General features: G+C 46.6%; 1 protein-coding gene across 8 annotated transcripts; it reads left to right on the forward strand.

The window, feature by feature from the left end:
• Positions 1-2,679: 2,679 nt before the first annotated feature.
• On the forward strand, positions 2,680-25,681 carry LOC139418492 (lysine-specific demethylase 6B-like). Of its 8 annotated transcripts, none has more exons than XM_071168009.1 (21): positions 2,680-2,876; positions 4,114-4,359; positions 11,247-11,403; positions 14,630-14,753; positions 14,848-14,898; positions 15,024-15,222; positions 15,357-15,617; positions 15,897-16,052; positions 16,143-19,270; positions 19,358-19,484; positions 19,698-19,803; positions 20,341-20,546; positions 20,640-20,959; positions 21,074-21,142; positions 21,234-21,382; positions 21,469-21,583; positions 21,744-21,931; positions 23,054-23,195; positions 23,426-23,552; positions 23,697-23,873; positions 23,972-25,681. In XM_071168009.1, the coding sequence occupies exons 4-21, from the start codon at positions 14,635-14,637 to the stop codon at positions 23,993-23,995; spliced, it is 5,664 nt and encodes a 1,887-aa protein (XP_071024110.1). In that variant the 5' UTR covers positions 2,680-2,876; positions 4,114-4,359; positions 11,247-11,403; positions 14,630-14,634; the 3' UTR covers positions 23,996-25,681. The 8 variants fall into 8 exon arrangements, 6 of the variants coding, with proteins under 6 accessions (XP_071024110.1, XP_071024109.1, XP_071024112.1 ...); XM_071168008.1 differs by having other exon boundaries at positions 2,740-2,876; positions 11,244-11,403; XM_071168011.1 differs by lacking the exons at positions 2,680-2,876; positions 4,114-4,359 and adding an exon at positions 6,297-6,463 and having other exon boundaries at positions 11,244-11,403; positions 20,640-20,802; positions 20,884-20,959.
• The last annotated feature ends 737 nt before the right edge of the window (positions 25,682-26,418 follow it).

Consider the following 26,418-nt stretch of genomic DNA (forward strand, 5'->3'; position numbering starts at 1 on the left):
AGCTGCATCACCGCCTGGTACGGCAACTGCTCTGCCCACAACCGTAAGGCTCTCCAGAGTGCACAACTTATCACCGGAGGCAAACTACCTGCCTTCCAGGACACCTACACCAACTGATGTCACAGGAAGGCCAAAAAAGATCATCAAGGACAACAACCACCCGAGCCACTGCCTGTTCACCCCGCTATCATCCAGAAGGCGAGGTCAGTACAGGTGCATCAAAGCGGGGACCGATAGACTGAAAAACAGCTTCTATCTCAAGGCCATCAGACTGTTAAACAGCCATCACTAACATTGAGTGGCAGCTGCCAACATACTGACTCATCTCTAGCCACTTAATAATGAAAAATTGATGTAATAAATAAATCACTAGCCACTTTAAACAATGCCACTTTATATAATGTTTACATACCCTACATTACTCATCTCATATGTATATACTGTACTCTATACCATCTACTGCATCTTGCCTATGCAGTTCGGCCATCGCTCATTCATATATTTTTATGTACATGTTCTTATTCATTCCTTTACACTTGTGTGTATAAGGTTGTTGTGAAATTGTTAGGTTAGATTACTTGTTACTTGTTATATTACTGCATGGTCGGAATTAGAAGCACAAGCATTTCGCTACACTCGCATTAACATCTGCTAACAGTGTGTATGTGACAAATAAAATTTGATTTGAATTAGCCTATCAGAAGCTTCTAAAGCCATGACATCATTTTCTGTAATTATCCAAGCTGTTTAAAGGCACAGTCAATTTAGTGTATGTAAACTTCTGAATTGTGATACAGTGAATTAATCTGTCTGTAAACAATTGGAAAAATTACGTGCGTCGTGCACAAAGTAGATGTTCCAACTGACTTGCCAAAACTATAGTATGTTAACAAGAAATTTTTGGAGTGGTTGAAAACGAGTTTTAATGATTCCAACCTAAGTGTATGTAAACTTCCGACTTCAACTGTAGGCATACAGAGGCCCATTATCAGCAACCATCACTCCTGTGTTCCAATGGCACGTTGTGTTAGCTAATCCAAGTTTATAATTTTAAAAAGCTAATTGATCATTAGAAAACCCTATTGCAATTATGTTAGCACAGCTGAAAACTTTTGTACTAATTAAAGAAGGAATCAAACTGGCCTTTAAACTAGTTGAGTATCTGGAGCATCAGCATTTGTGGGTTCGATTACAGGTTCAGATGTCCAGAAACAAAGACCTTTCTTCTGAAACTCGTCAGTCTATTTTTGTTCTGAGAAATGAAGGCTATTCCGTCCGAGAAATTGCCAAGTTACTGAAGATCTCGTACAACGCTGTGTACTACTCCCTTCACGTCAACAGTGAAGAGGCGACTCCGGGATGCTGGCCTTCTAGGCAGAGTTCCTCTGTCCAGTGTCTGTGTTCTTTTGCCCATCTTAATCTTTTCTTTTTATTGACCAGTCTGAGATATGGCTTTTTCTTTGCAACTCTGCCTGGAAGGCCAGCATCCCGGAGTCGCCTCTTCACTGTTGACGTTGAGACTGGTGTTTTGCGGGTACTATTTAATGAAGCTGCCAGTTGAAGACTTGTTTCTCAAACTAGACACTCTAGTGTACTTGTCCTCTTGCTCAGTTGTGTCCCGGGGCCTCCATCTCCTCTTTCTATTCTGGTTAGAGACAGTTTGCGCTGTTCTGTGAAGGGAGTACACAGCACTGTACAAGATCTTCAGTTTCTTGGCAATTTCTCGCACGGAATAGCCTTAATTTCTCAGAACAAGAATAGACTGACAAGTTTCAAAAGAAAGTTCTTTGTTTCTGGCTATTTTGAGCCTGTAATCAAACCCACAAATGCTGATGCTCCAGATACTCAACTAGTCTAAAGAAGGCCAGTTTTATTGCATATTTTATCAGGACAACAGTTTTCAGCTGTGCTAACATAATTGCAATAGGGTTTTCTAATGACCAATTAGCCTTTTAAAATAATCAACTTGAATTAGCTAACACAACGTGCCATTGGAACACAGGAGTAATGGTTGCTGATAATGGGCCTCTGTACATCTATGTAGATATTCCGTTAAAATCAGCCATATCCAGCTACAATAGTAATTTACAACATTAACAATATCTACACTGTATTTCTGATAAATGTGATGTTATTTAAATGGACAAAAATTGTGCTTTTCTTTGCAAAACAAGAACATTTCTAAGTGACCCCAAACTTTTGAACGGTAGAGTATAATGTTTGACTAACACAAACTCATTTCAAACCTTGCTTACATTTGTATATAATCAAGTTGTGTCTCTCTATTATGTGCGGGAATACTTAGGAACAGATTTCTTAAATTAAAATCCCTTGGAGCTGATTTCCTGTTTTTATTTTACAGTCTTATGTCCAACAATGAAAATTCCACACACTAAAGTACTTAAGAGGCCAAATAAAATCGCCCGCGGGCCATCAGTTTGGGAACCCTGTTCTAGAGGTTTCGTCCTTTCGTTTTTCCTTGGCACTGCTGTTATTAAGGGACCTCCGCCTAGTTGTTGTAAAGCCCTTTGTGACAACTGTAATGATAACATTTGTTTAACTTTGTCTCATCTGTGGACACGTGAAGCGCCACAGTCCTTATTTTGGAAATTTGACAACATCACCGCATGTCTTCTTCAAAATTCCGTGGCCCTTTTGTTCTGTTTCCTTAAGAGTGACAGTGCCAGCGTGCATCGTGGCGCGAGCTGTATCTCGTCCACTGAGGACCGGAGGAGTAGGTGAATTCTGCGCCATAGACGGAGGCGTTCGTATTGAGTGGCTCCCATCAGTGGCTTTACAACTGCGCAATAGGAAAGCTGAATCACTCATCCCGACTGTTTCGCTACTCAAATGTTTTCCATCTTCGTTTGTCAGAGGTAAGCTGGAGGGACAGTTATCGATAGCTATACTCAGCCAGGCTGTTTGTTTGAAAGGCTATTTGTTGTCTATTTAAGCGACGGACCTTGTCTAGTAAACATTCTAATTCAGAAGCTTCTCTCTGCGCCATAACTTGATTATTGAAAAGCTTACATAATGCCGTTGAAAAGCCAACGATCAATCATATTTCACTCTTAATGTGCATGCGAAGGGATATATAGGTATCTACAATCAAGCTATAGAAATGTAGCCTACTTATTCAAGTTACCTAAAACTATTCATTTAGACTATAATGCACATGTTATTGTAGGCTACTGGGCGATCCACCTTTGTGGTTTTATTTTAGTATGTGAATTTAGTTAACCAAGTTCCCTCCAAAAATATAACTTTTAGAGGACATTTCCATAGGTGGTCATGCTATATAGTGTTTTTTCTTTAATAAATTAGTTGGTTATTACTTAGTAATTTTATGAATCATTACCATTCTCAAAATGTCCACTTGGTTGTGTAAATATGGTGTCGCATTATCACGTTTAAATGCCACGTGAAGTTGCGGCGGGAATTGGGAAATTAACTGAATGCGGAATTGGCATATTCCCACTCAATCTCACACACGCACACACACACACTATTCCCAATTTGTTTCACTAGTTTCTGTTACGCAATATGGATTATTGTCCACAAGGTGGCGATATCTGTGCATGGATGATATAGCTGCCTACTTTGGTGTGAAGGTCTATGAATCTTTTTCGTACAGTTAGTTAGTTACACGTAGGTCTGTTTAGTGCAGATGATTGAATGCGTTATGGATTATTGTCTAATGGAGATTATTACATGTTTATTCTCAATTAGTGGTTGTAATTCCCTAGTAATTAACTACATTTCTCAGGGTTTGGTTATTGGCCAGTTGAGCCATAATACATTTTCAGAATAAGATACTAGATCATATAACTTGTGTCAGTACCAATCTAATCAGGTCTCAATTTAGTAGTTCTCCATTTGTTTGTCATATAAAATGGGCTCTGGGGAGGTGATCAGTGGGGTTTACAGAACGTTCAGATGAATGGTACATGGAACGGACATGATGATTCTGTCATGTAGAACGTGTTCCCTCCTTAACATGAAGCCAGCTCTCAATCTGTGTTACTCTCTGATTTAAATGATCAATGTAGTGTTTGCTCTAGTCAGTTGCATGCTATTAACACATGCTAATCGCTTTTTCATTTCTCTTGACAGCGGGTGGTGGCAGGTAACGAGAGGTGAAAAATGGCACCGCCTTTGTAGACACCCTATCAGACACCTACAATTGAGTAGCACTTTCTGTGGGCCAATAGCAGAGAGCGATGCATCCACACCTAGGACACGGGTGGGCCATAGGAGAAGAGGACAGAAGATGAGATGTCAGCTGTAGCCAATGGAAGACATGGTTTGATTGACTTGCAGAAGATGAAGTCCAACTAAGCCAATAGCCTCCAAGATGAGGTGGGTTTCCAAATCTGCTCAGCCAATGGGAAGGGAAATGTCATCACACGTTAAATAGATAGCTCAACCAAATTATGAATAATTCAAATAGTCTTTGAGCGCGAAGAGATTGTCTGGTCCACATTCCTGTATACATGGCCACAGCCACTTTTTGCATCCTTTAGCATAGGGAACCAAAATAAAGGAACCCATGATAGTAAATCGAACATGCTCTTATTGGCATTCACAAATCATCTCTTGCTGCAAGTCTCAATGCTTCGATTACAATCGATTCCCCGCCACAGGTTCTTAATGTTGTGTCTGGATGCACAGCACTGTACCATCCACATTATGCAGCCACAGCACACACCATGGCTGCCATTATGTTGTATGCAGTATGTATAGCGTATACAAATAAGTAGGCAGTGATTTGCTTTTCAAGATGCCCCAGTGGTAGAGAGGAGCACACAGCATTCAAACTGTGTGTATGTGTGAGAGCCTTGGATGAGTGTCCATGTTACACGTCTCGTACATGGAGGGTGTAATGTTCAGTTTCCATGGTGAAAATGGAATCCAGCCTCTGTGGCAGTGCCTGCTGATTGGCTCATATGGCCACATGGGGTTGTGCTGTGAGCAGATGGTTGGCCAATGGGGTAGAGACAGCATTGGGGCTGTTGCTAAGGAGAGTCAGCTGGACTCTTCTCTCTCTCTCTCTCTCTCTCTCTCTCTCTCTCTCTCTCTCTCTCTCTCTCTCTCTCTCTCTCTCTCTCTCTCTCTCTCTCTCTCTCTCTCTCTCTCTCTCTCTCTCTCTCTCTCTCTCTCTCTCTCTCGGATCTGTCCTTCAGACTGTCTGTGTCTATCCACTGTCTCTGGTGTATTGGTTGATTAAGGGTGAAGTGAGGAGAGGGGGCCAGTGAGAAGCAGCTCTACTGGGTGTGGGCTTTGAGTCACGTAGGCAAGACCCTCCCCACATAAACCCAATGCCCCCTGCCCCACCTTCCCCGGCCAATGTAACAGCCAGCTGACGTCCTGTGGGTCCAGCGCTGGGGTCCAATGCTACTGGCCTGGTTAGTCGTCCTCTACGACCCTTTGGTCATCCCTCATTCTAATGTCTGTCTGTCAGAGCCTCGCACATAATCACCACTGTCCTGATTAATCACACAGACATCAATTATTACACACATCAGGGCACAGTCTGCGCAGCATCCTACTTTACCATTATGACTCTATATTCCTCCAATATATTATATTAAGAGGATACAGTCTGACAGGTTTCTGTCTGTTTTCTGCAAATGACTTATCACACATGTAATGTATTACCCTCTGACATAATTGAAATTCCAGTCATTCTATGGCACTTCTTTTCTCTTGTGGTGCTTTTAAACTGCAGGTTTTGTGAGCTCTTGCCAAATACAGGGCATGTGAGTTTAATGTCTGAAACAAAGTGCTTGTGTCATACAGTATGGAAGGAGAGAGTCAGTCCGCCTGATTGGAGTACAATGCAACTGATTCCAACATTTTGAATACGGTAAGGGAGTATTTAGTAGGAGTATTACTGTCAGTGCTTAGAGGGCAAGTTCATAACTATCAAGCCATTCATGGAAACCTATACAGTTGCCAGTACTAAGTATGGAGGATGCAGTACGATTTGGGGAATATCTGCCACAGAGAAAATGGAGTCTTTGCTACCTCACTGTGGTGGTTTAAAAATAGCTGCTAGTTCTGTTGGCTTTATTCCAACACACACACACACACACACACACACACACACACACACACACACACACACACACACAGAGAGAGAGGGGGGTGTCTCTATCTTTCACTCTGTCTTTGTCTCCTCCTCCTGTTTAGCATAGGAGGATTGGCATGAGACCCTCCTCCCTTATTGGCTGGTGTGAATTAAATGGCGGTGTGGGGGCCCGCCCCTTAGGTCTCTGCACGTGGATCAGTCTGCTGTTAGAGCCTGAGTATCAGAGAGGAGAGGAAACCAGGAGCAGAGGAGAGGGAAGAGAGGAAGAGGAGAGGATTGGGGGAGGAGAGAGGAAAGAGGAAAGGGAGAGGAGCCAAGGGGTGTGTGGAGCAGAAAGAACGAGTAAAAGAAGAGAACAAAAGGAGAGTGCAGGTAAAACAAGGAGAGTGTGTCTGTCTGTTTCTTTGTGTTACTGTACAGAAGGGGTGCAATTGTGTACACATTTGTGCAAATATTTTTTTGTGTCATATATCGGTGCATGTTAGGACATGTCTTTTGTGTTGATATATTACAACTGCACATACTGTACTATTACTATGCTGTATGTCTGCAGATTGTGTGGCACAGTCATGCACAACGAGCACACACACACACACACACACACACACACACACACACACACACACACACACACACACTGTACATAAACACAGTCAGCTGACTTGTGCTGACTGATTTTTAGAGTAATGGTTATTCCTGTCGTGTTAGTCTCTTTAAGCCCCTGTTTAGACTCAGGCTTTAACTTGTGCTTTACAGCAACGCAGTGTTTGGTCCGTGTTGATGTGTGTGGTTTGGTTGCTGTGATACAGTAGTAAAACAGAGCGTAACCTTACATTTCCGTGCTGGTGCGAGTCCAGTGATTGCAGCGCGTGACCTTGTGTAGGTATTGATAAACATTGTGTTAATAGAAAGTTTCCCGATAGGGAGTGCAGCTTGTCAGTTTATTGCTGAAAGATGTTATTGTATTCCGAATTTTTTTTATTTTTATGTATTGGATAAACCCAGTGTATTGTTCCGAATTTCTATGAAAATGCAGGCCTTTTTGATCGAAGCTTGCCAGGGGTTTTCCTAGTGTGCAGAGCCCAAACAGGGAGCCTGGTAGTGGGCTAACTTGTCCTCCTTGTGCTAAAAATGGCCTAGCATTTTTGACCCACATTTAGTGCTGTATTTATACACTACAGTGACTCACTCTGGCAGCTGCAAATAGAAGGAGTAAAGAACAGCCTTGTTTGCCCTTGCTAAGTTACAATAACACACCCATGTGGATACAAACACATACTAACACCCTAACACACACACACACACACACACTCTGGGCATCAGGGTGTATTTCTTCTCTGGTTTTTAACATTTTATTTCACCTTTATTTAACCAGGTAAGCTAGTTGAGAACAAATTCTCATTTGCAACTGCGACCTGGCCTCTTCAACTCTTCTGTGGTTCACCACTGGTCACCAACCAGTACACCCAACCACTTGACCATGCTGATTCTATGATGAGGTTAATATTCAGTACACTCAGCAGCTGCCTGTTTTCCTCCCAAATAGGTTCCAGGTGGTCGGATTGGTCCGTGTGTTTCATTCATTTAGTGGTAAATATTTCTTTGTTATGAGAGACTCAGCAGTAGGACAGGGTTAGAGGTCAGGGGTGAGGGGTCAGTGTGACAGCTTTCTGATGAGGTCCCTGCCCCTCCACCGCCCTGCGGGGTCACAGATCATAAAGTTCCTGCCCTGCTGATGCACTTGCCTAGTGATGATCTCCATGACAACCAGTCCTCTGCACATACTAGCACAGGCAGGCTCTCTCTGACACACATTAACGCACACACGCGCAGACACACACTCACACTCATTCACTAACACACAACCACACACACACACACACACACACACACACACACACACACACTCCTTCATTGCTGTCGTCTATGAAATGCCACCTGGTCTGTCGGTATCGTTTGCGAGAAAAGATGCCCCCCTCGAGCCCCCCTGTTCCAAGCCTGCAGTGGTACATTCCAGTACTTGTCTGAGGTCTGTGCTTTCTGGAGCATACAGAGGGAGAAGCCTCCATTTTGGAGAGAAAGAGAAGGTAGATGTGGGAGAGGAGGGGAGGGAGAGCAGGGTTGTGAGGTTATAAAAAGTTATTTTTAGAAAAGCTATATATATGAATCTCATACGTTCTGCTTGGTGTCAACTCAGGTCAGCATTTTACATTGTCTTACAGACATTGAGTACTTACAGTAGGCTACATACGCATCAGTGTCTCTGCCTGTTAACCTGTGGATGGGAGGCTGTATGTGTCAGTGTCCGTTTGTCTGCTTGCTGCCCTGTCAGTCTGTATTCCAGGTTGATTTGTGTAGTTGTGTTTTGTAGGTGTCACTGAGAAGTGACGTCTCCCTCTTCGCTCAGTTCTCTTTCTCTATTTTTCTCTATGTGTCTAAATGCTCCACATGTTGAACTGGGAATGGGAGTTGGGTATCAGAGCCAGGTCTGTTGTGGTTTGGTGGTACAGCCCATCCCCCATATAAGATAGGATCAGTATGCTTCCTGCCTCCTCCTCCACTAAGCAGCTTAGTGACCTCTGTCTGTCTGTGTGACTGCCCTGATTGTAGAGGCTCCGCCATGTTCACCCACACAGAAGGCTGCACATCTGCACTGGGTTGCTATGCCACCAGCAGGCAGATACAAACACACTGTTCAGTGTGTCAGTGTAGCGCAACAGGGTGAGCATTAATGCTGTATTGGAATCTGTTGTCTCTGCCTCTTTGGTTGAGGGACACTACTGTTCTTGTGTCAGTTGCAGAGAAGTTTTTTAACATTTACATTGAACCTTTATTTAACTAGGCAAGTCAGTTAAGAACAAATTCTTATTTACGATGACGGCCTAGACCGGCCAAACCCGGACGACGCTGGGCCAATTGTGCGCCGCCCTACGGGACTCCCAATCACGGCCGGTTGTGACACAGCCTGGATTTCGAACCAGGGTGTCTGTAGTGACGCCTCAAGCACTGAGATGCAGTGCCTTAGACCGCTGCGCCACTCGGGAGCCCCAGTTGAAAGGCAGGGTTTGACAGTGCAAAGACATTCTGCTCTAACGTCAACATTTCTGCTAACTTCACCACTCTAGAGACCGCAGAAGGATTATAGGATGATGTATGCTTCTATTGAGGCAACTCAAATTGGAGAATTTAAAGCAAATGACTCCCATTGTCAGAAGACTATTATGCATGGTATTATTCTGCACCTTTTCAAGCAGGCTGGTTGATCACTGAGGAAAGCATGTCTGCTAATCCTGGAGAGGTTAGTTACTTCCTGTGGAGTGTAAGGTCGTTCTGGGGGAGAGGAAGGGGCACTCTCACCCCTGGGGCTGACACCTGACTGGAGAGAGGAGAGATGGGTAAAGATAGAGGACGAGGGGGAGTTTACTCTATCATGGTTATTCAGCACAGGAGCTAGGGTTGAGCGGTATCCAGCTGTTCATACCGTCATACCGTTTCTGTACCATACCGGGGTACACGGTATTAACGGAAGTGCACACAAGGGGCGCAATTTTTTGCTGTTGATGCACAAAACAATTCAGGCAGCAGGGATCTTCCTCCAGGGGATTCGATGTCTCTGCTGTAACCAAGAAGCTTGATCTTGACGTCTCGACACTCAACTAGCAGATTAGCAAACCAAAGGCATAGCTGGAGCCCTGGGCTGGATGTCATTTAGATTCCTAATAGTTATTAGAAAGAAAAAGAAATACCTCGGTATACAGTATAACCGATATATCGCACCAAACTAAAATTAACATAAGTAATAAGTCAGTGGAGAAGCGTCTTGTTTTTAAGATGTGCAGCAGCGGGGATCTTTATGAACAACTTAAGGCCCATATCACCTTATTCTCTTAGGTGTTTTTCTTCCAAAGCAGATGTCAAAAAGAGATGTATTATTAATAACAGATTTTAGTGTTGTTTTACTTCACACAATCCACTTAACAGGTTTTAGACTTGTTTCCCTTTCGCACAACCCACAGAACAGGTTTTTAGACTTGTTTCCCTTTCACACAACCCACATAACAGGTTTTAGACTTGTTTCCCTTTCACACAACCCACAGAACAGGTTTTTAGACTTGTTTCCCTTTCACACAACCCACATAACAGGTTTTAGACTTGTTTCCCTTTCACACAACCCACATAACAGGTTTTAGACTTGTTTCCCTTCACACAACCCACATAACAGGTTTTAGACTTGTTTCCCTTTCACACAACCCACAGAACAGGTTTTTAGACTTTTTTCCCTTCACACAACCCACATAACAGGTTTTAGACTTGTTTCCCTTTCACACAACCCACAGAACAGGTTTTAGACTTGTTTCCCTTTCACACAACCCACAGAACAGGTTTTAGACTTGTTTCCCTTCACAGAACAGCATCAGAATTCATGAATGGGTATTGAGTAATAGTAATGAGAATTCAATGAGAAACAATGGCATTGACACTCGCAAATCTCAAGGGCCATTCACACACACACACACACACACACACACACACACACACACACACACAGCGAAGAAAATGTGCCTTGGTAAGGCAGAGTCTTGCTCTTGGCTCTGTGGTAAATTATATCATTGGTTGCCAAGGATACAGGACACAGTCTGTGAGTAAGAGAGGGAAAGAGAGAGACAAAGAGTGAGTATCAGACACGTGGAGAGAGATAGTAAGTGGGAGAGTGAGTGAGAGAAGGAGGGAGCTGGAGAGGAATCAGTCTTGTTGAATTGGGTCTGGAGTAGGAGAGGTGACGAGGCGATAGGGGAGGGGCCAGAGAGAGGAAGGCAAAAATAAATGAAATCCGACTGGCTGGTCAAAGGGGGCTGGGCCATCCTCACGCTCTCCCTCTCCCTCTCTGCTTTCTCTACCGAGCCATTCGTTCCCTTTCTTTGTCTGTCTACTGAGGGGAGAAACGCCAGAGAGAACAGTGTGTGTGACAGAGAGGAAAGAGAGGGGGGAGAGGGGAGGACAAGAGAGGAATGAAAAGATGGCAGAATGGAATAGAGATACCTACTTTCTTTTTAGACAATAACCCCCTTTCATGTCCTCACATCTGTGTCCTACCTGACAGTGGTTTCTCCTCCCTCTCTCCTGTGTTTGTGGATGTGTGTGTGCTGGCTAGCAGAGGGAGTGGACGCCTGTTCGGTTTAACAGGACTTCAGGCTGAAGCTGAAGCTGAAGTGGGCTGCTGCCTCTGTCCCTGAGTGAGTGGCGTCTTCACACCGAGAGCACACAGACGGTGTCCCCTCCTCCCTCTCTCTCTCACAGCACTCAGCAGCAAGGTAAGACTAGAATGATCCTTCACCTCTCTCTCTCTCTCTCTCACACACACACACACACACACACACACACACACACACACACACACACACACACACACACACACATATATATATGGGCAGGGGGTCACAGTAAAAAAACTGGTTTCCCTGGAGAGGGATATGTGTAAGTGAGGGTTATGTGTTTCCCTGGTGACAGAGACACCGGTTACCAGGGAGATTTAGTGAGTGTTGACGACAGTGATTTCTCTGGTGACAAAGACACCGGTCTCCTTGGTGATAGAGACCGATAGAGGGCTGCAGTTCCTGAAAACTGAAGGACAAGTCTGCTCAGAAGCGACTGACTGACTGAGCTAGTAAAGATGAAATGTGGAGCCACCCTCTTCCTCCACCCTCTACTAACTCAGCTGCACAGCTATACAGTCTCCATTTGTCTTATGAAATGCCCATTCTCTCTCTCTCTCTCTCTCTCTCTCTCTCTCTCTCTCTCTCTCTCTCTCTCTCTCTCTCTCTCTCTCTCTCTCTCTCCTACTCTCCCTCTGTCTCTCTCCCTCTCTCTCTCTCTCCTACTCTCCCTCTGTGCGTTGGAAATCTGCTGTAGGATTGTCTCTGTTTTGCATTGCTTTAAGTAAACAAATATGCAATCTTATTCATTGTTCAGTGTCATCATACACACACAAGAAATGTCTACATGTGTGTGATAGAGGTGGTGTGTGAGACACAGCTTGGGGTAGAAATGTAGTGAGGGGTGGGTGGGGGGAGTGCAGGCTTTTGTGCAGGAAATGGAATCATTATCGATTGCTATGGTGATCTCAGGCACCAGGCAGGCACCACTAGAGGCACACAGATCATTACTACTCTGTATACTGCACTGTGTGTGATGTGGTCTGGACAGAGAGGATGTAAGATGAGATATGATCTGTCTATCTAGCATGGTTTCATAGGAGCAATAAATTCTCCATTATTGTAAGTGTGTGTGTGTTTGCGTGCACGTGCGTGCATGCATGCTTAATGTTTCTGTCAGAGAGTATCCACAGTGCTGTGTATTTTGGCAGTTCTAGTGAATGAGTAAGCAAAAGTCTATGCTCTGCCTGTGGACTGTGTGTGTGTGTGTGTGTGTGTACACGTGTGTATGTATGTGTAGGGAGGATGTCAAAATATTTCTCCCCTACACACTCTCACCCACAACCCCCTGAATGAGTGCAATTTCCTGTGTGCTGACATACTATAATCCATCTGCGATCTCACACACACATACACACATGCACACACACAGACACACACACATACACACGTGCACACACACACAGGGCTGATATCATGTAACCTTCTCTCAAGGCCCCTCTATCACCTGCCCTCCTAATTCATTAAAGGTGCCTGGAGGCAGACGTGTATATGTACTCACTAGATCTGACATACATGATGGTGGTGCATGCAGGCCATGGAGCATAGATCTACAAGTGCTAGATTGGATATGCAACTTGGAAGAACCCAATAGAATCGAGAAATTAATGCATGGTTTCAACCTTCACAGACATTATGTATCATCTCTCTGGCGATATATTTAATAGCTACATCTCATAGCATGAATTTTCTGGGTTCTTGTTTTGCCTAAATTCTTTGACGTCTTTTTTTTGTATTCTCATTGGATGAGAGACCTGTCTGTCCTCACATAGACAGAGGATCACTTTGCCCATACCCACCCCCATCCATCCAGGACCCCTGTTTGAAAGAGCGATTGTCCGTTCTTCAGGAATGAAGTGCACAGAGGAGGGGCGAGGGGTGCGGCTGAGTGGCCAGACAAGTGAAGGAGGGGCGAGGAGGAGGGGCGAGGGGTGTGTGTTTCTGGCTGCTCTACACACCGAGCACAATGTGTGCTTGTACTCTGATTCACTGGGTCACAGGCCAGTCCCATGGGTCGGAATATTTGGGTTTGACTGAATATAAAATGCTGTGTTTACCTCAATTTGACTCGATCCCAAACACACAACGCACAGTCGCGCACACACACACACACACACACACACACAGAACCAGTGTGTGTAGAACCTCTTTTATTCTTTGGTGATCTCTAGTTTAGCATCATAGTGTCTCTATAGCAACATATATTCTAGTTTTCACCTGTCACTGTTACCACTACTACCACGCAGCTGAATGAACTGGAGTAGGTTTGCATATTAGACAGAGGGAAATTAGGGCCTGAGAGAGATTATTCAGTGCCTGTAATGACCTGCAATGTACAGCTGTCCTTTTGGAACATAAGATAAACTTTCTTCTCCGTATGTGTGTTTGCATTGTGCTGTAGTACACAGTAGTATTCTAACATGAATATAAACAGCCTGGCGGGAAAGTCCTCTTTCACTGTCTCCTTAAAGTACATTCATACACACAGACACACGCTCTCTCTCCATCTCTGTTGCTGTCACACACATCCATTTCCCTGATCAACAGTAGAAACAGCAGATCAGCTCTGCCCCTCTATTCTCTCTCCGTCTCTGCTGTCTGTGTTGTCTTCATGTCCAGACTAGAATGGTTGGAGAAATAGAGCAGACAGGCCTTTATCAGTGGCTGGCCACAGGCTGCAGTTGCTGCAGGGAGCTGGTGATCAGAGAGGGGCTGGATGCAGGGTGCAGCTCTGGCTGACTGGTGACAAACCACAAACAAACATGAGTGTTCCAGCAGATTAGGAGGCAGACACGGAGAGAAAGTGAAACAGAAAAGGGGAGAGGAGAGTGTTGTGTGTTTGTAGTTGCAGTGAATTGTATTTGTTGTCATTATAGGATCTTAGACCAGTACCTAAAGGTTGTCTATTGTAGGTGTGTGGGCAGTGGCAGTTGTCTGCTGGTGTAAGGAGTTGTAGAGCAGTGTTGGAGGTGCATTAACATGTACAGTGTAGCGAGTCTGCAGAGACTGTGAACGTCAAGCATGATGTGGTTAGTGGTTGATATTTTGGTGGTTTAGCAACTGAACACTAATCTCTCTCTAGGTTGTGGTTGAGAGTTATTGAAGGAAAGACAGATTGGTGTTGTCGTGTAACCCTCTCAGTTCTATAGTAGAGGGCTTCACAGACACAGACCAAGTGTGGTGAGTATTTCTACCTCTGTGTACAGTACTGTTTGTGTCCATGGCAACCATTTGCCTCTGTGTAGACTACAGTGTGTGTTCATGTGTGTATGTTTGCTCACGTTCTACCCTAGTCCAGTAAAAAGTGTGTTTTATCCTGTCTCAGGCTGAATGTATCACCCAGCAGAGCAGTATCATGGACGTAACACCAGGGACTCCTACCCTGCTGGAGGACCTCACAGAGGAACATGGGCCCCCGTCAACAGTCGCCCCTGGGGCCCTCCAAACAGGTGAGCCCTCTTCTTACACCACAGTCTACTGACACACTCTTCCTGTGATGGAGTCTGTGCTGAGCCAATGGTAACCCTCCTTTATCTACTGTAGGTACACCGGAGGAATCAACCAATCCCAGCACGTTAACAAGATTTATGACAGGTGAGTGAAACATCTCAATTGTTCACATCTTACATTGAGTGCAGAGCACATCTTTGAAATGTTAGTCCACTGTCACCTTGCTGCAGTGATCCCTTAGTGATCTCCACTTTCTCTCTGGAACGTAGAGGGGCCAGGCCCTCCTTCCATGTCCAGAGACCAGCAACACGACCCTGGGCCCAGAAAGACCAGGCTTATGAGACCCAGGGCTGGCACCAGGACTCCCCACGGTCATTTCAAAACCATGGCCGCAACCAGGGAGGCTACCAAACAGGACCGGGGGAACCCTACACCATCTGGGACTTTTACAACAACCAGCCTCCCAGAGTGAGAGGGGAAGAGGGCAGCCTATCGACAGCCTATTCTATACTCTACATAACTCATTATTTACTACATACAGTAGGTTTATGTCTTTTTCTTATTGATTGCATGACTTTAATGATGATAATTGTCTCTCTCAGTATGGGGGTCCCCACCAGCACCAACGGCCCAGAGATCCCCCCGGAGACCTGGGCTCCCCAGCAGAGAGGTGGGCCACCTCAGACCGCTCCAGGGCCTTCCCAGGCAGGATGATAGACCAGGGACCAGGACCATGGAAGCGCCCGCCCCCCCACAAGCACCACCGTGGCCAACCTCCACACCGCTCCCCACACTCACAGCACTCTCCGCCCCCCAAGGAAGACTGCCCTGCCAAAAGAAGCAGGAGCTCTGGCCCTGAGCAGGTCAGTCATCACTTGAGCTAATGATCTTGTTTGCCAGGAGTGGACGGTCCCCGCCCACAGTTAGTCCTGTATCAATGCTTGAGGAACATGTCTACTAACCTGATCTAGGATCAGATTTCTCTACTGGTAGACTTAACCATTATGGTGATATCTGATCCTGGAACAGTCGTCTGAAGTCACTCGTGTAGCTGTGATATTTATACAATAGCACCACCTTCTGGTAGGGATCAATACACCTCACCAAGACACTTACTGTTTAGTACTGTTCTCTCTCACCAGCCCTCTCACCGTGGCTCAAAGCATTTATCTGGACCAGACCAGCCACACTCACCACCCCACTACCTCCCTCCCAAACAAGGTTTCTGGAACCAATCATATGACAGACCTGGTTCTCGCACCCATGCTGACAGGAGGACCTCGTCTACCGAGTTACAAGTAAGTCGGTTAATAGTCAATGTTCTTCAAGGGAACAGTGCTCTTAAGACTACTCATTGATGAACAATCCTTTCTCTCTTGTTATTTCAGGAATCCATCAAGTCAAGATTAGGGCGTTTCAATTATAGTACACATCATTCTACCCATAGTCCAGTTCCCCAGGTCCCCTTCGATGGTCAAGGCCCCCCTCCTTCCTCCTATCCCCGCCACCCTCCTCCATCCCAGCCCTGTGGCGGTAGCAGACCCCCCCACCATGGATCCTGGGTGGAGGTGTATGGCCAGTCCCAGCCCCCCTCCTCACCAGCAGAACACACCGGCGTGCCTTACAGCCAGCACCACCAGCGCCCCCCATCACCCCCCTCAGTACCTCAGCACAGCCCCCCAGCTCCACGCTCCCACAGACAGAAGAGGGATCAGACCCCCTCCCAGCCCTCTGCTACAGAGCCTCCCCACCGCAACAGCAGCCACAGAGTTTTAGGCTCCACAGCCCTGAGCTCCTCCTGTCCCTCAGGCCTCTCCAGCTCCACCACTCCTAGTAAGGCCAGTGGGAAGAAAGACCCTCCACCCAATCAGAGGAGTCCTGACACTGCCGCTGGCACACCCCATAAACGGGGACCAAGGACCCCCTCACCCAGTCCCACTCCTCCCCCTCTCTCTGCCTCCCGCACAGGGCTAGGCTCAGAGCCCCAGACCCCACCCAGCTCTCCCCAGGATAGACCTACTGTCAACAACAACAGACCTACTGTCAACAAGCCAGGGCTTCAGCCTCATCGACACAAACAGACAGAGAGGGCCCATAAGGATAAGGAAAGTCGAGCGGAGAGAGGCGAGGTGGGAAAGAGGGAACCAACGAGGAAGATGGAGAAGAAGATGGAGGAGAGGAAAAGGAGAAAGGAGAAAGAAGCGAAAAGGGAGAATGGGGTAAAGAATAAGTTGAGGGACAAGGTGGAGAGAAAAAATAGGAAAGAGGAAGGGAGGAAGATGGAGAAAAGGGAGGAGAGTCTTAGGGCTAAGCAGCTGGAGAAAGCAGAGATGGGATGCTCAAAGTCCCCACGTGAATCATCCCTCCCTCCATCAGTATGGCCTTCCTCCCCTAAGACTCAGTCTGGATCTAGGGTTCCAGGGAAGCCAGGCCAACCCTCCCAAACACCATCCACCGCTGGCAAACACAGACACAGAGAGAAGGGCCAAGGAAGAGGTGGAACGTCCCATGACGACAGCTCTCCAAATACCTCAGAGACAGTGCCACCTGCTGGCCCGCTTGCCGCCCATCCTAACCAACCCGCACCACATCCATCCAAACACAAAAAGTCAAGGAGGGGAAGGACCCTGTACAAGTTAAACCCAGCTCAACCCAAACACCCCGTCAAGGGCTCACCACTACCAACCTGTCCCCCACCCACCACCACCACCATTAACAACAACATCAGCAGCACCAGCAAGACCAGTAAGACCAGTCCTCAGCCCACCAGCCCTCCAAAACCTTCTAAATGCAGCACAGAGGGGAAGGCTGATTCTACCCCCTCCACACTCTCATCCAAAACCCCAGCAGCTCCCACTGTGGCTGGGTCAGCGGGGTCCATCCCAAGCCAGCAGAACCAGACAGAGACAATGGGTGTGTGTCCAGAAGGGGGGGTCCTGCGGGCCCCAGATCTCCAGCCTGCGGCAGGGGTGGGCAGTGTGGAGGAACTGGGAGACAACCCCCCCGCCAGCCCCCCTGTGCTCAGCTGGCAAGGCTCCCCAGCATCAGCCCTGAGTGAGGAAGAAGAGGAGGAAGAGCAGGGAGGAGTGATGAGGAGACCCGTCCTGCAGCCCAGCCCCACCCACAGCCCGTCCATCTCACCCCCCCATGGGAACTTAGAGGAGCTCAATGAGAAGGCAGAGGTGGTCAGTGATGGGAGGGGTGCTGATGAGCTTCGCCATAGCGACTTGGCCAAGCTCTATGGCCTGCCTGATACTCCCAATGGAGTGGAAGAGGAGGATGAGGAAGAGGAGGACAGTAGTGGGGACACTTCATCCAGCTCTCTGCCTCCCCGTCGGCCACACCTCCACCAGACAGGAGTGGCTGATGTCTTCAAGTCTTTGGCCTCGTTCCTGGGGGGCCAGAGGTACACATATCGGGGCGGTCCGTTTGGGCGTCCTCCTCCTAGCTCCATGGGAGGAGTGAAGTACTCTTCCTCCCTCGCCATGGACCCGGAAACCAACTGTCAGGACCAGCAGTGTCCCTCCCCGACATCTGACTCCACCACGCCCCCAAGACTCACTACCCAATCACCCACTCACACTACCTCAGATCCGCCTTCTAAACCCCGTCCTCCCTTAGACCTCAACCAACCACAACTCTCCGTGGGGGAGCGCACGAAACAGAAGCACGCGAGATTGGAGGAGATTCAGAATGAGAGGAAGAAGGAGAGGACTAAGGGTGTAGACAGCGGGGAGACAGCCGGGTCTCTGAGCGCTGAGCTAAGGTTGACCACCACACACCGCCTCCCTGCCACCACCAAGGAGGAGCGGGGGCAGAGGGAGGTACGCAGGCGGACAGGCAGGAAGAGGGTACAAAGCGGTGCAGATGGAAACAGGGAAGAGGATGGGAAAAGGAAGAGAAGGAAACAAGATAGCAGTCATCAGAGGAGTGGAGGCAATGAAAAGAAGAAGGTAGAAGAAAAGAGAGACAGAAAATCAGCCTCCTCCATTACGTTGTCCTCATCTACACCACCCCCCAGTAGCCCGGTCAAGCAGCTCAAAGACAGTAAGAAGAGCCGTCCGATTCCGGGGAACCTCGGCCTCCAGAGCAAAGACATCCAGGGACAGAAAGACAAGGCGCACACAGGAAACACTGAGCAGGGGGCACAATCGACAGTGAGGAAGGAGGAGAGGTGCAGTGAGCCTGAAACCACGACGTCCAGACCAGGCAGCAACACAGACACAGTGGCAACCGCAAATAGCACCATCAACACTCCCTCTACTACTACTGCTACCCCCACCCCGGCCCCGCCTGCTGCCCCAGTGAGGAGGACCCCCTGTCCCCTGGCTGCTGCTGATTTCCTGAAGCTGAAGGCCCTGTCCATGGGCCCTCCCAAGGAGCTGAAGATCCGTCTGATCAAGGTGGAGAGTGCAGACAGAGAGACGTTCATCGCCTCCGAGGTCGAGGAGCACCGGATCCCCCTAGGAGAGGTCAGCATCAGACACACAGCCAGCGAGGTCATCAGGGCCTGCAAGTGAGTACACAGTACAAGGAAAATTGGGCTAAAGGACATCTTATTGAATTCTAGCTCTTCATCTGTCTCGTTCTCTGTCTGTTTCAGGGGGGCGAAGGTAAAGGGGAAGTTTCGGGAGTCCTATCTGCTCCGTGCTTTCTCTGTCAAGCCTGTTCTCATCACCGACCCACCCATCCCACGGGAGAAGCTTAACCCCCCCACACCAAGCATCTATGTGAGTCCTCACGCCAGGGGCGCTGCACTGCAGTTGACCCTATGCTTCAAGCTGCCTTGGGGGGAGGGGGGATAAAGCAACACCAACAACAAAAATACATCTCAAGTTGATCTTCTCTCTTCCTATTCTCTTCTTCATTCTCACGTGTCAGTTCTGTATTTGAGCAACACGTTGTTGATGGACTTCTGTATCGTCTTGTGTGTCTGTGTCCAGTTGGAGAGTAAGAGAGATGCCTTCTCCCCAGTCCTCCTCCAGTTCTGTACTGATCCCAAGAACCCTGTCACTGTCATCCGAGGCCTGGCTGGATCCCTCCGGCTCAGTGAGTTTACACATTTTGATGTTTCTCCGGGCTAAAACTTAAAGGGCAACTCCGTCACTTTTCAACTTCAAATTCTGTATCTCCGGCACAATACCAGTGTCTATATGTGAAAACGGTGCGTTTCGATGGTCTGTGGTTAAAAAGACAAGGTCCTAAATAATGCTTCTTTGTGACATCAAAGGGTAGGAATAAAAGTGTATTTTTTCAATTGCCAGAGGGGGGGCATTTTCTTGCTCCCCACGTCACTGCGAATGTCATATTGTTTGAAGATCACCGTTTTAAAATGGAACCGTGTATATGTGATGATGTCATCGGGTAGAACTTTTTAACTTTTATTTTCAACAAAACGTTCAAATCTGCCGTTTTCACATATGTAGGCACTGGTATTGTGCTGGAGGTAATGAAAATGAGGTTGAAAAGTGGTGGAGTTGCCCTTTTAAAACAGCAACATCATTTCAAATTGACTCACTATACAGTACCTCTCTCTTCTATCACTCCCTCTTTCTCTCCTTCCCCCTCTCTCTCCCTCTATGTCAGACCTGGGTCTGTTCTCCACTAAGTCTCTGGTGGAGGCCAATGCAGAGCATGCAGTGGAGGTGAGGACCCAGGTGCAGCAGCCTGCTGATGAGAACTGGGACGCCACTGGTTCAGGCCAGACCTGGCCTTGCGAGAGCAGCCGCTCACACACCACCATCGCCAAGTACGCCCAGTACCAGGCCTCCAGCTTCCAGGAGAGCCTCCAGGTTGGGGATGTGCACATACACACGGTTCCATACATTTCCCCCCCTTCCTCTCTTTGCCTAGCTAAGTTCATGTGTACTTCTATGTGTCTACAGGAAGAGAAGGACAGTGAAGATGAGGATAAGGAAGAACAAGAAGAGAAGCAGGCTCTGTCCTCTGACCCATCAACCACCGCTGCGTCTGGCGCCAGTAAAGCCAACCCTTCTGTGGTTGCTAGCAAAGCCAACCCTTCTGTGGTTGCTAGCAAAGCCAACCCTTCTGTGGTTGCTAGCAAAGCCAACCCTACTGTGGTTGCTAGCAAAGCCAACCCTTCTGTGGTTGCTAGCAAAGCCAACCCTACTGTGGTTGCTAGCAAAGCCAACCCTACTGTGGTTGCTAGCAAAGTCGGCCCTACCCCTATTGCTAACACACTCAGGTCAGAACATCCTTAATAAACTCTTTAATAAACCAAATGCAATACATTTAATCAAAACAATATTCCGACGTTATTGAAGATGTTTTATTGAAATACACTTCTCCTTTCCTACAGGCCAGAGGCAAAATCGACTGGAAATATCATCAAATTCGGCACCAACATTGACCTCTCTGATCCTAAGAGGTGAGATTAGCTTTCCCCGTGGCAGATTGTTTCAAAGCTCAAAGGACACCGTTGGAGAGGAAGTAGAGTGTTAATGTACGTGTGTTACCAGGTGGAAGCCCCAGCTGCAGGAGCTGCTGAAGCTGCCAGCCTTCATGCGTGTGGAGTTCAATGGAAACATGCTGAGCCACGTGGGACACACCATCCTGGGCATGAACACCGTCCAGCTCTACATGAAGGTCCCCGGGAGCCGCACGCCTGGTCAGTGTTACCTGGGTGTGTTTTTAGGTGCGTATTGCACGCATCTGAACACGGGCTTAAATATCTCTGTGTATGTCTGTTTTCAGGCCACCAGGAGAATAATAACTTCTGCTCTGTGAACATCAACATCGGGCCGGGGGATTGTGAGTGGTTTGCAGTCCATGAGCACTACTGGGAGCACGTCAACAACTTCTGTGAGAAGTGAGTCATGAGGCGTTTTTTTTTTTTGTGTGCGAGGATTTTGCATTTAGTTCAGCGTTTTAAGCTGTTCTGCTCGTTTAAAAAAAGGCATAGCGGTGACCCAGAGAGGATTTGAACCAGAAACTAGCCACTTAGATGCCATCTCTGCTCCCTCCTTCAGGCATGGAGTAGACTACCTGACGGGGTCCTGGTGGCCTGTTCTGGAGGACCTGTACCGCTCCAACATCCCGGTGTACCGCTTCATCCAGAGACCAGGGGACCTGGTGTGGATCAACGCAGGGTCCATCCACTGGGTGCAGGCTGTGGGCTGGTGCAACAACATCGCCTGGAATGTGGGACCTCTCAACTGTGAGTTACTAACCGTGTCCAGCAGGGGAAGCCATAGATTGGAAAGGGGAGCTGGGTCATACACAGTGCAGAACAGCAGAGAAGAGTGTAGCTTGTAGTTGGCTGTCCACTATTCTCTACCTCAGTCAAATTATACTGAACAAAAATATAAATGCATCAATTTCAACAATTTTACTGAGTTACAGTTCATATAAGGAAATCGGTCAATTGAAGTAAATTCATTAAGGTCCTCATCTACTGTGTGGATTTCACATGACTGGGCAGGGGCGCAGTCATGGGTGGGCCTGGGAGGGCATAGGCCCACCAACTTGGGAGCAATGCCCAGCCAATAAGAATTTGTTTTTCCCCACAAAGAGGCTTTATTACAGACAGAAATAATCCTCAGTTTCATCAGCTGTCCGAGGGTGGCTGGTCTCAAACGATCCCACAGGTGGGATGGCGTGGTTACACATGGTCTGCGGTTGTGAGTCCGGTTGGATGTACTGCCAAATTCTCAAAAACAACACTGGAGGAGGCTTATGGTAGAGACATGAAAATGTTCCACAGACCCCCCCCCACCCAAATGTAAAGGCCTTTGAAGCCCCCTTGGCCTATCCCTGTCCAGAGGTTATTACAATACTAGGCTCATGAACATTTAGTTCTCTGACAACAGCTCTGGTGGACATTCCTGCAGTCAGCATGCCAATTGAATGCTCCCTCAAAACTTGAGACATCTGTGGCATTGTGTTGTGTGACAAAACTACACATTTTAGAGTGGCCTTTTATTATCCTCAGCACAAAGTGCACCTGTGTAATGATCATGCTGTTTAATCAGCTTCTTAATATGCCACACCTGTCAGGTGGATGGATTATCTTGGCAAAGGAGAAATGCTCACTAACAGGGATGTAACAAATTTGTGCACAACATTTGAGCGAAATAAGTATTTTTGTGTATGGAACATTTCTGGGATCTTTTATTTCAGCTCATGAAACATGGGACCAACACTTGACATGTTGTTTATATTTTTGTTCAGTATACTGTTAAAATCCCTCTCCAAATGTACTCTATAGTGTCTGAACACTGCCATTATTTGGCCTTAACACTGCTAATGTGAGCCTTGTGTGTCGTCTTTGCCCTTTCAGCATACCAGTATCAGCTGGCTCTGGAGCGCTTTGAGTGGAACGAGGTGAAGAAGGTCAAGTCCATCGTTCCCATGATCCATGTCTCCTGGAATGTGGCCCGCACTATCAAGATCACAGACCAAGAAACCTACAAGATGGTCAAGTGGGTGTGTGTGCGTGTGCGTGTGTTAGTTATACAAGACTGTGTGGGCGCCTCGTCACCTATCTAGTATGCATGTTTATTTCTTGCTACACCTTACCTCTCTCTCTCTCTCTCTCTCTCTCTCTCTCTCTCTCTCTCTCTCTCTCTCTCTCTCTCTCTCTCTCTCTCTCTCTCTCTCTCTCTCTCTCTCTCTCTCTCTCTCTCTCTCTCTCTCTCTCTCTCTCTCTCAGACATTGTCTTCTACAGTCCATCAAGCACATCCAGATTCTGAGAGACCAGCTGGTTGCTGCAGGGAAGAAGATCTCTTATCAGAGCCGTGTGAAGGACGAACCAGCCTACTACTGCAACGAGTGTGACGTAAGTCCCTCTCAACAGCCTGTGGATGTATGCCTGAATCAGACCCGCTATGAACTACCATGACCCAAGTAGCTTACCAACAGAGTGTTGATGTATGCCTTTGGTTATTTCTGCAGTGAGTGATTGTGTTGTGTCTGTGTGCAGGTGGAGGTGTTTGACCTGCTGTTTGTGACCAGTGAGTCTGGCAATAGGAAGACCTACATGGTGCACTGTGAGGACTGTGCCCGGACTGTGTCCAAGAGCCCCTCGCTGGCTGGAGTTGTGGTGCTGGAGCAGTACCGCGTGGAGGAGCTGATGAGAACCTACGACAGCCTCTGTGTGGTGAGAGAAACACACACAGTTTCTCTGTGCTGTGAGGTCATGTCCACCCTATTTACCCCCCTCTTTAAGACTTTCGTTCCTTCTCTTTCTCTCTCCAGACTCCGTCACCCTGCTCCAAGTGAGGCCTCCTTCCTGTTGTCCAACAGCCATAACCAAAACTCCTACACAGTGGCAGCACAGGCGTCGTCTTCAAGGAATACTACTACTGCTAACACTTGGTGAACAGCCAACCATGTTTACTCAGTGTTGTTTACATCACCGTAAGATATCGTCCGTCAGCCAATTGAATTCCAGCTCACTGTCTTCCCCTCCTACCAGCTGCTGATTGGACTTGAGTCTTGAGATAGAATGACTAGACTGGTACAACTACTCATTAAAAACATGTCAGACAACTACAGAAAATGTGAACATAGTTAGCACTGAAAAATCAGGTCTTATTTAAAACGGACACTGCTGTGATTCAAAAGCGTCAAGTAGCCGGTATATGGTGCATTAATTCAGGTACTTTTATGCAAATCCAATGGAACTTTTTTACACCAATCTAGTTATTCTACATCCATGAATTTACTGTGTTGCGACGCTAACAGCAGGGGAATCGCTTCACTAGCAAAGTAGCCAATAGTCTCAATGAAATTACATTGTTTTGGTTTTGTTTTCTATTCAGGTGAATAGACATGTATAATTCCTGTCTGTATACTCTTTGGGGTGCTATTTCCATTTCATTTATTCTGACCTAGGTATTTCAAAAGTTTAACCAGCCTAGAAGTACACCTCATTGGCCTTGCGAACTGTATTTAGATGAAAGGGAAAAATGCAAACATGCAGAAAACGTTTTCGAAAAGCGTTAGGAATATTCATTTAAGAAATACGGGTTTACGAGAGGACTAATCTGGTTTCACTCTGTGTTGGAAATCGAGTCTGTTTTATTGTGATTTTAGTTTTTGCATAATAATCCTAAATAATGTTTTAGTAGAGAGAGATGTGATTGCTACAATATACCCTAAAAAGGACCCCCCTTCCTTTTTCTTTTGATAAATGGTATCGTTCTCCCTGTTTTCATACCTCTCTTTTTGGTTGCTATCTCCTTCTTTTCTGGATTACAGAGAAAATGGAAGAATTGTAAATTGTGACTTTATTTATACATGTATATGTTTTGTTTTCTTAAATGTATTTATTGCATATTGATGGTGCTTCTCTGGGGACACCAGCTATTTTTAAAGTTTCCTATTGTGTGTGGACAGGGAAGGGCAAACAGGGGGAGGTTGGATTTTAATGGTGCTCAACCCCCTCTTGCCTCGCTCAACCCCTCACTAACTGTGTATAAATGATCTATGAATATAAGTCAATGAATATAACTGAAACCGAGAGGTTGGTGCTTAGAACCGCGTCATTACGCTTACTGGTAAAGGAATAGAATGATGTCTTTGTACTGTATCTAACTGATAAAAACAATACCTTTTTTCAACTTTTTTGCATTATACGAAATTCATAAAATTGTGACGCATTTGTGATTTTATGATGGATATTATCAGTATTTGTAGTTTTAGCCACTTTTGAAAAATACTTTTAGGGATGTATAGCGAGGTGTGGGTTTGGGTTCCTTCCGTGTTCTGTCCTCATGAGTATCATTTCAAGGTTGTAATCTTGCTCTCCTCTGACTGTTTATTGAAGCTGCACTGTTTTAAAAGAAGAAAAAAAACTCCTATCAAAGGAGGCCTGATCCAGACCTGTCTCAAACACCCTGTGATGTTTCTGTGACATTATTGTGAGTAATATTAATCCAAATAAAATCAAAATGTTTGAAGGAATTCTTTGAGTGATGTTTGTAATTGAATTGGTTTCCCGGTATTGATAAGAAGCCTTGATCATTTCACAGAGTACGGTCTGATTTGTGTCTGAGCTGCAAAATCTCTATGGAGGGAGATGTATTCCATCCCTAGGATCTACCCTCTCTTCATCCCCTGCTGTCAATGCCTAGCAGCGTTTAGCCATCATGTCTTCTGTCATATCATTATCCACGTCCTGCACTTTGCCTGCTTTTAATACAGCACGTCAACCAGAATCTCCTTCATTACACACACACGTCAGTGTTTGGATTAGTGGTGACATAAGAGTGACTTGAATGGTTCTACTCCCAGTTATTAAGAAAGAGATAGAATGCTAGTAGCGTATTGTTTTTGATGTATCACTGCTGGGGACATGGGAATAGGAAACCTTTAGTTTAAAGAGGATGCAGGGACAACTCACCCTAGACCTACGGACAGAGCAGGATATCCTGGTTCCTAAGACAGGAAGACTGGTCTTGCTCTTCCTCCCGCAACCCTACACCTCTCAACATACACAAAAGGCTGTATTATCACCTTTCTTTCTTCTCCTCAGCCCCCCTCCTTTATTCAATCTCTCCCTCTCATTCCAGAGGGAGCTCCTATCTGCCCCCTGAAGAAATAAACAAACTTGCCCAGACTGAGATGAAGAAGAAAAAAAGGGGGAAAAACATCCAATACTAATTCTCGCTCTTTGAACTAAACTCCCACTGGTCTCTTAT

Source organism: Oncorhynchus clarkii, chromosome 10, assembly GCF_045791955.1.
Source record: "Oncorhynchus clarkii lewisi isolate Uvic-CL-2024 chromosome 10, UVic_Ocla_1.0, whole genome shotgun sequence".
Classification (NCBI taxonomy): domain Eukaryota; kingdom Metazoa; phylum Chordata; class Actinopteri; order Salmoniformes; family Salmonidae; genus Oncorhynchus; species Oncorhynchus clarkii.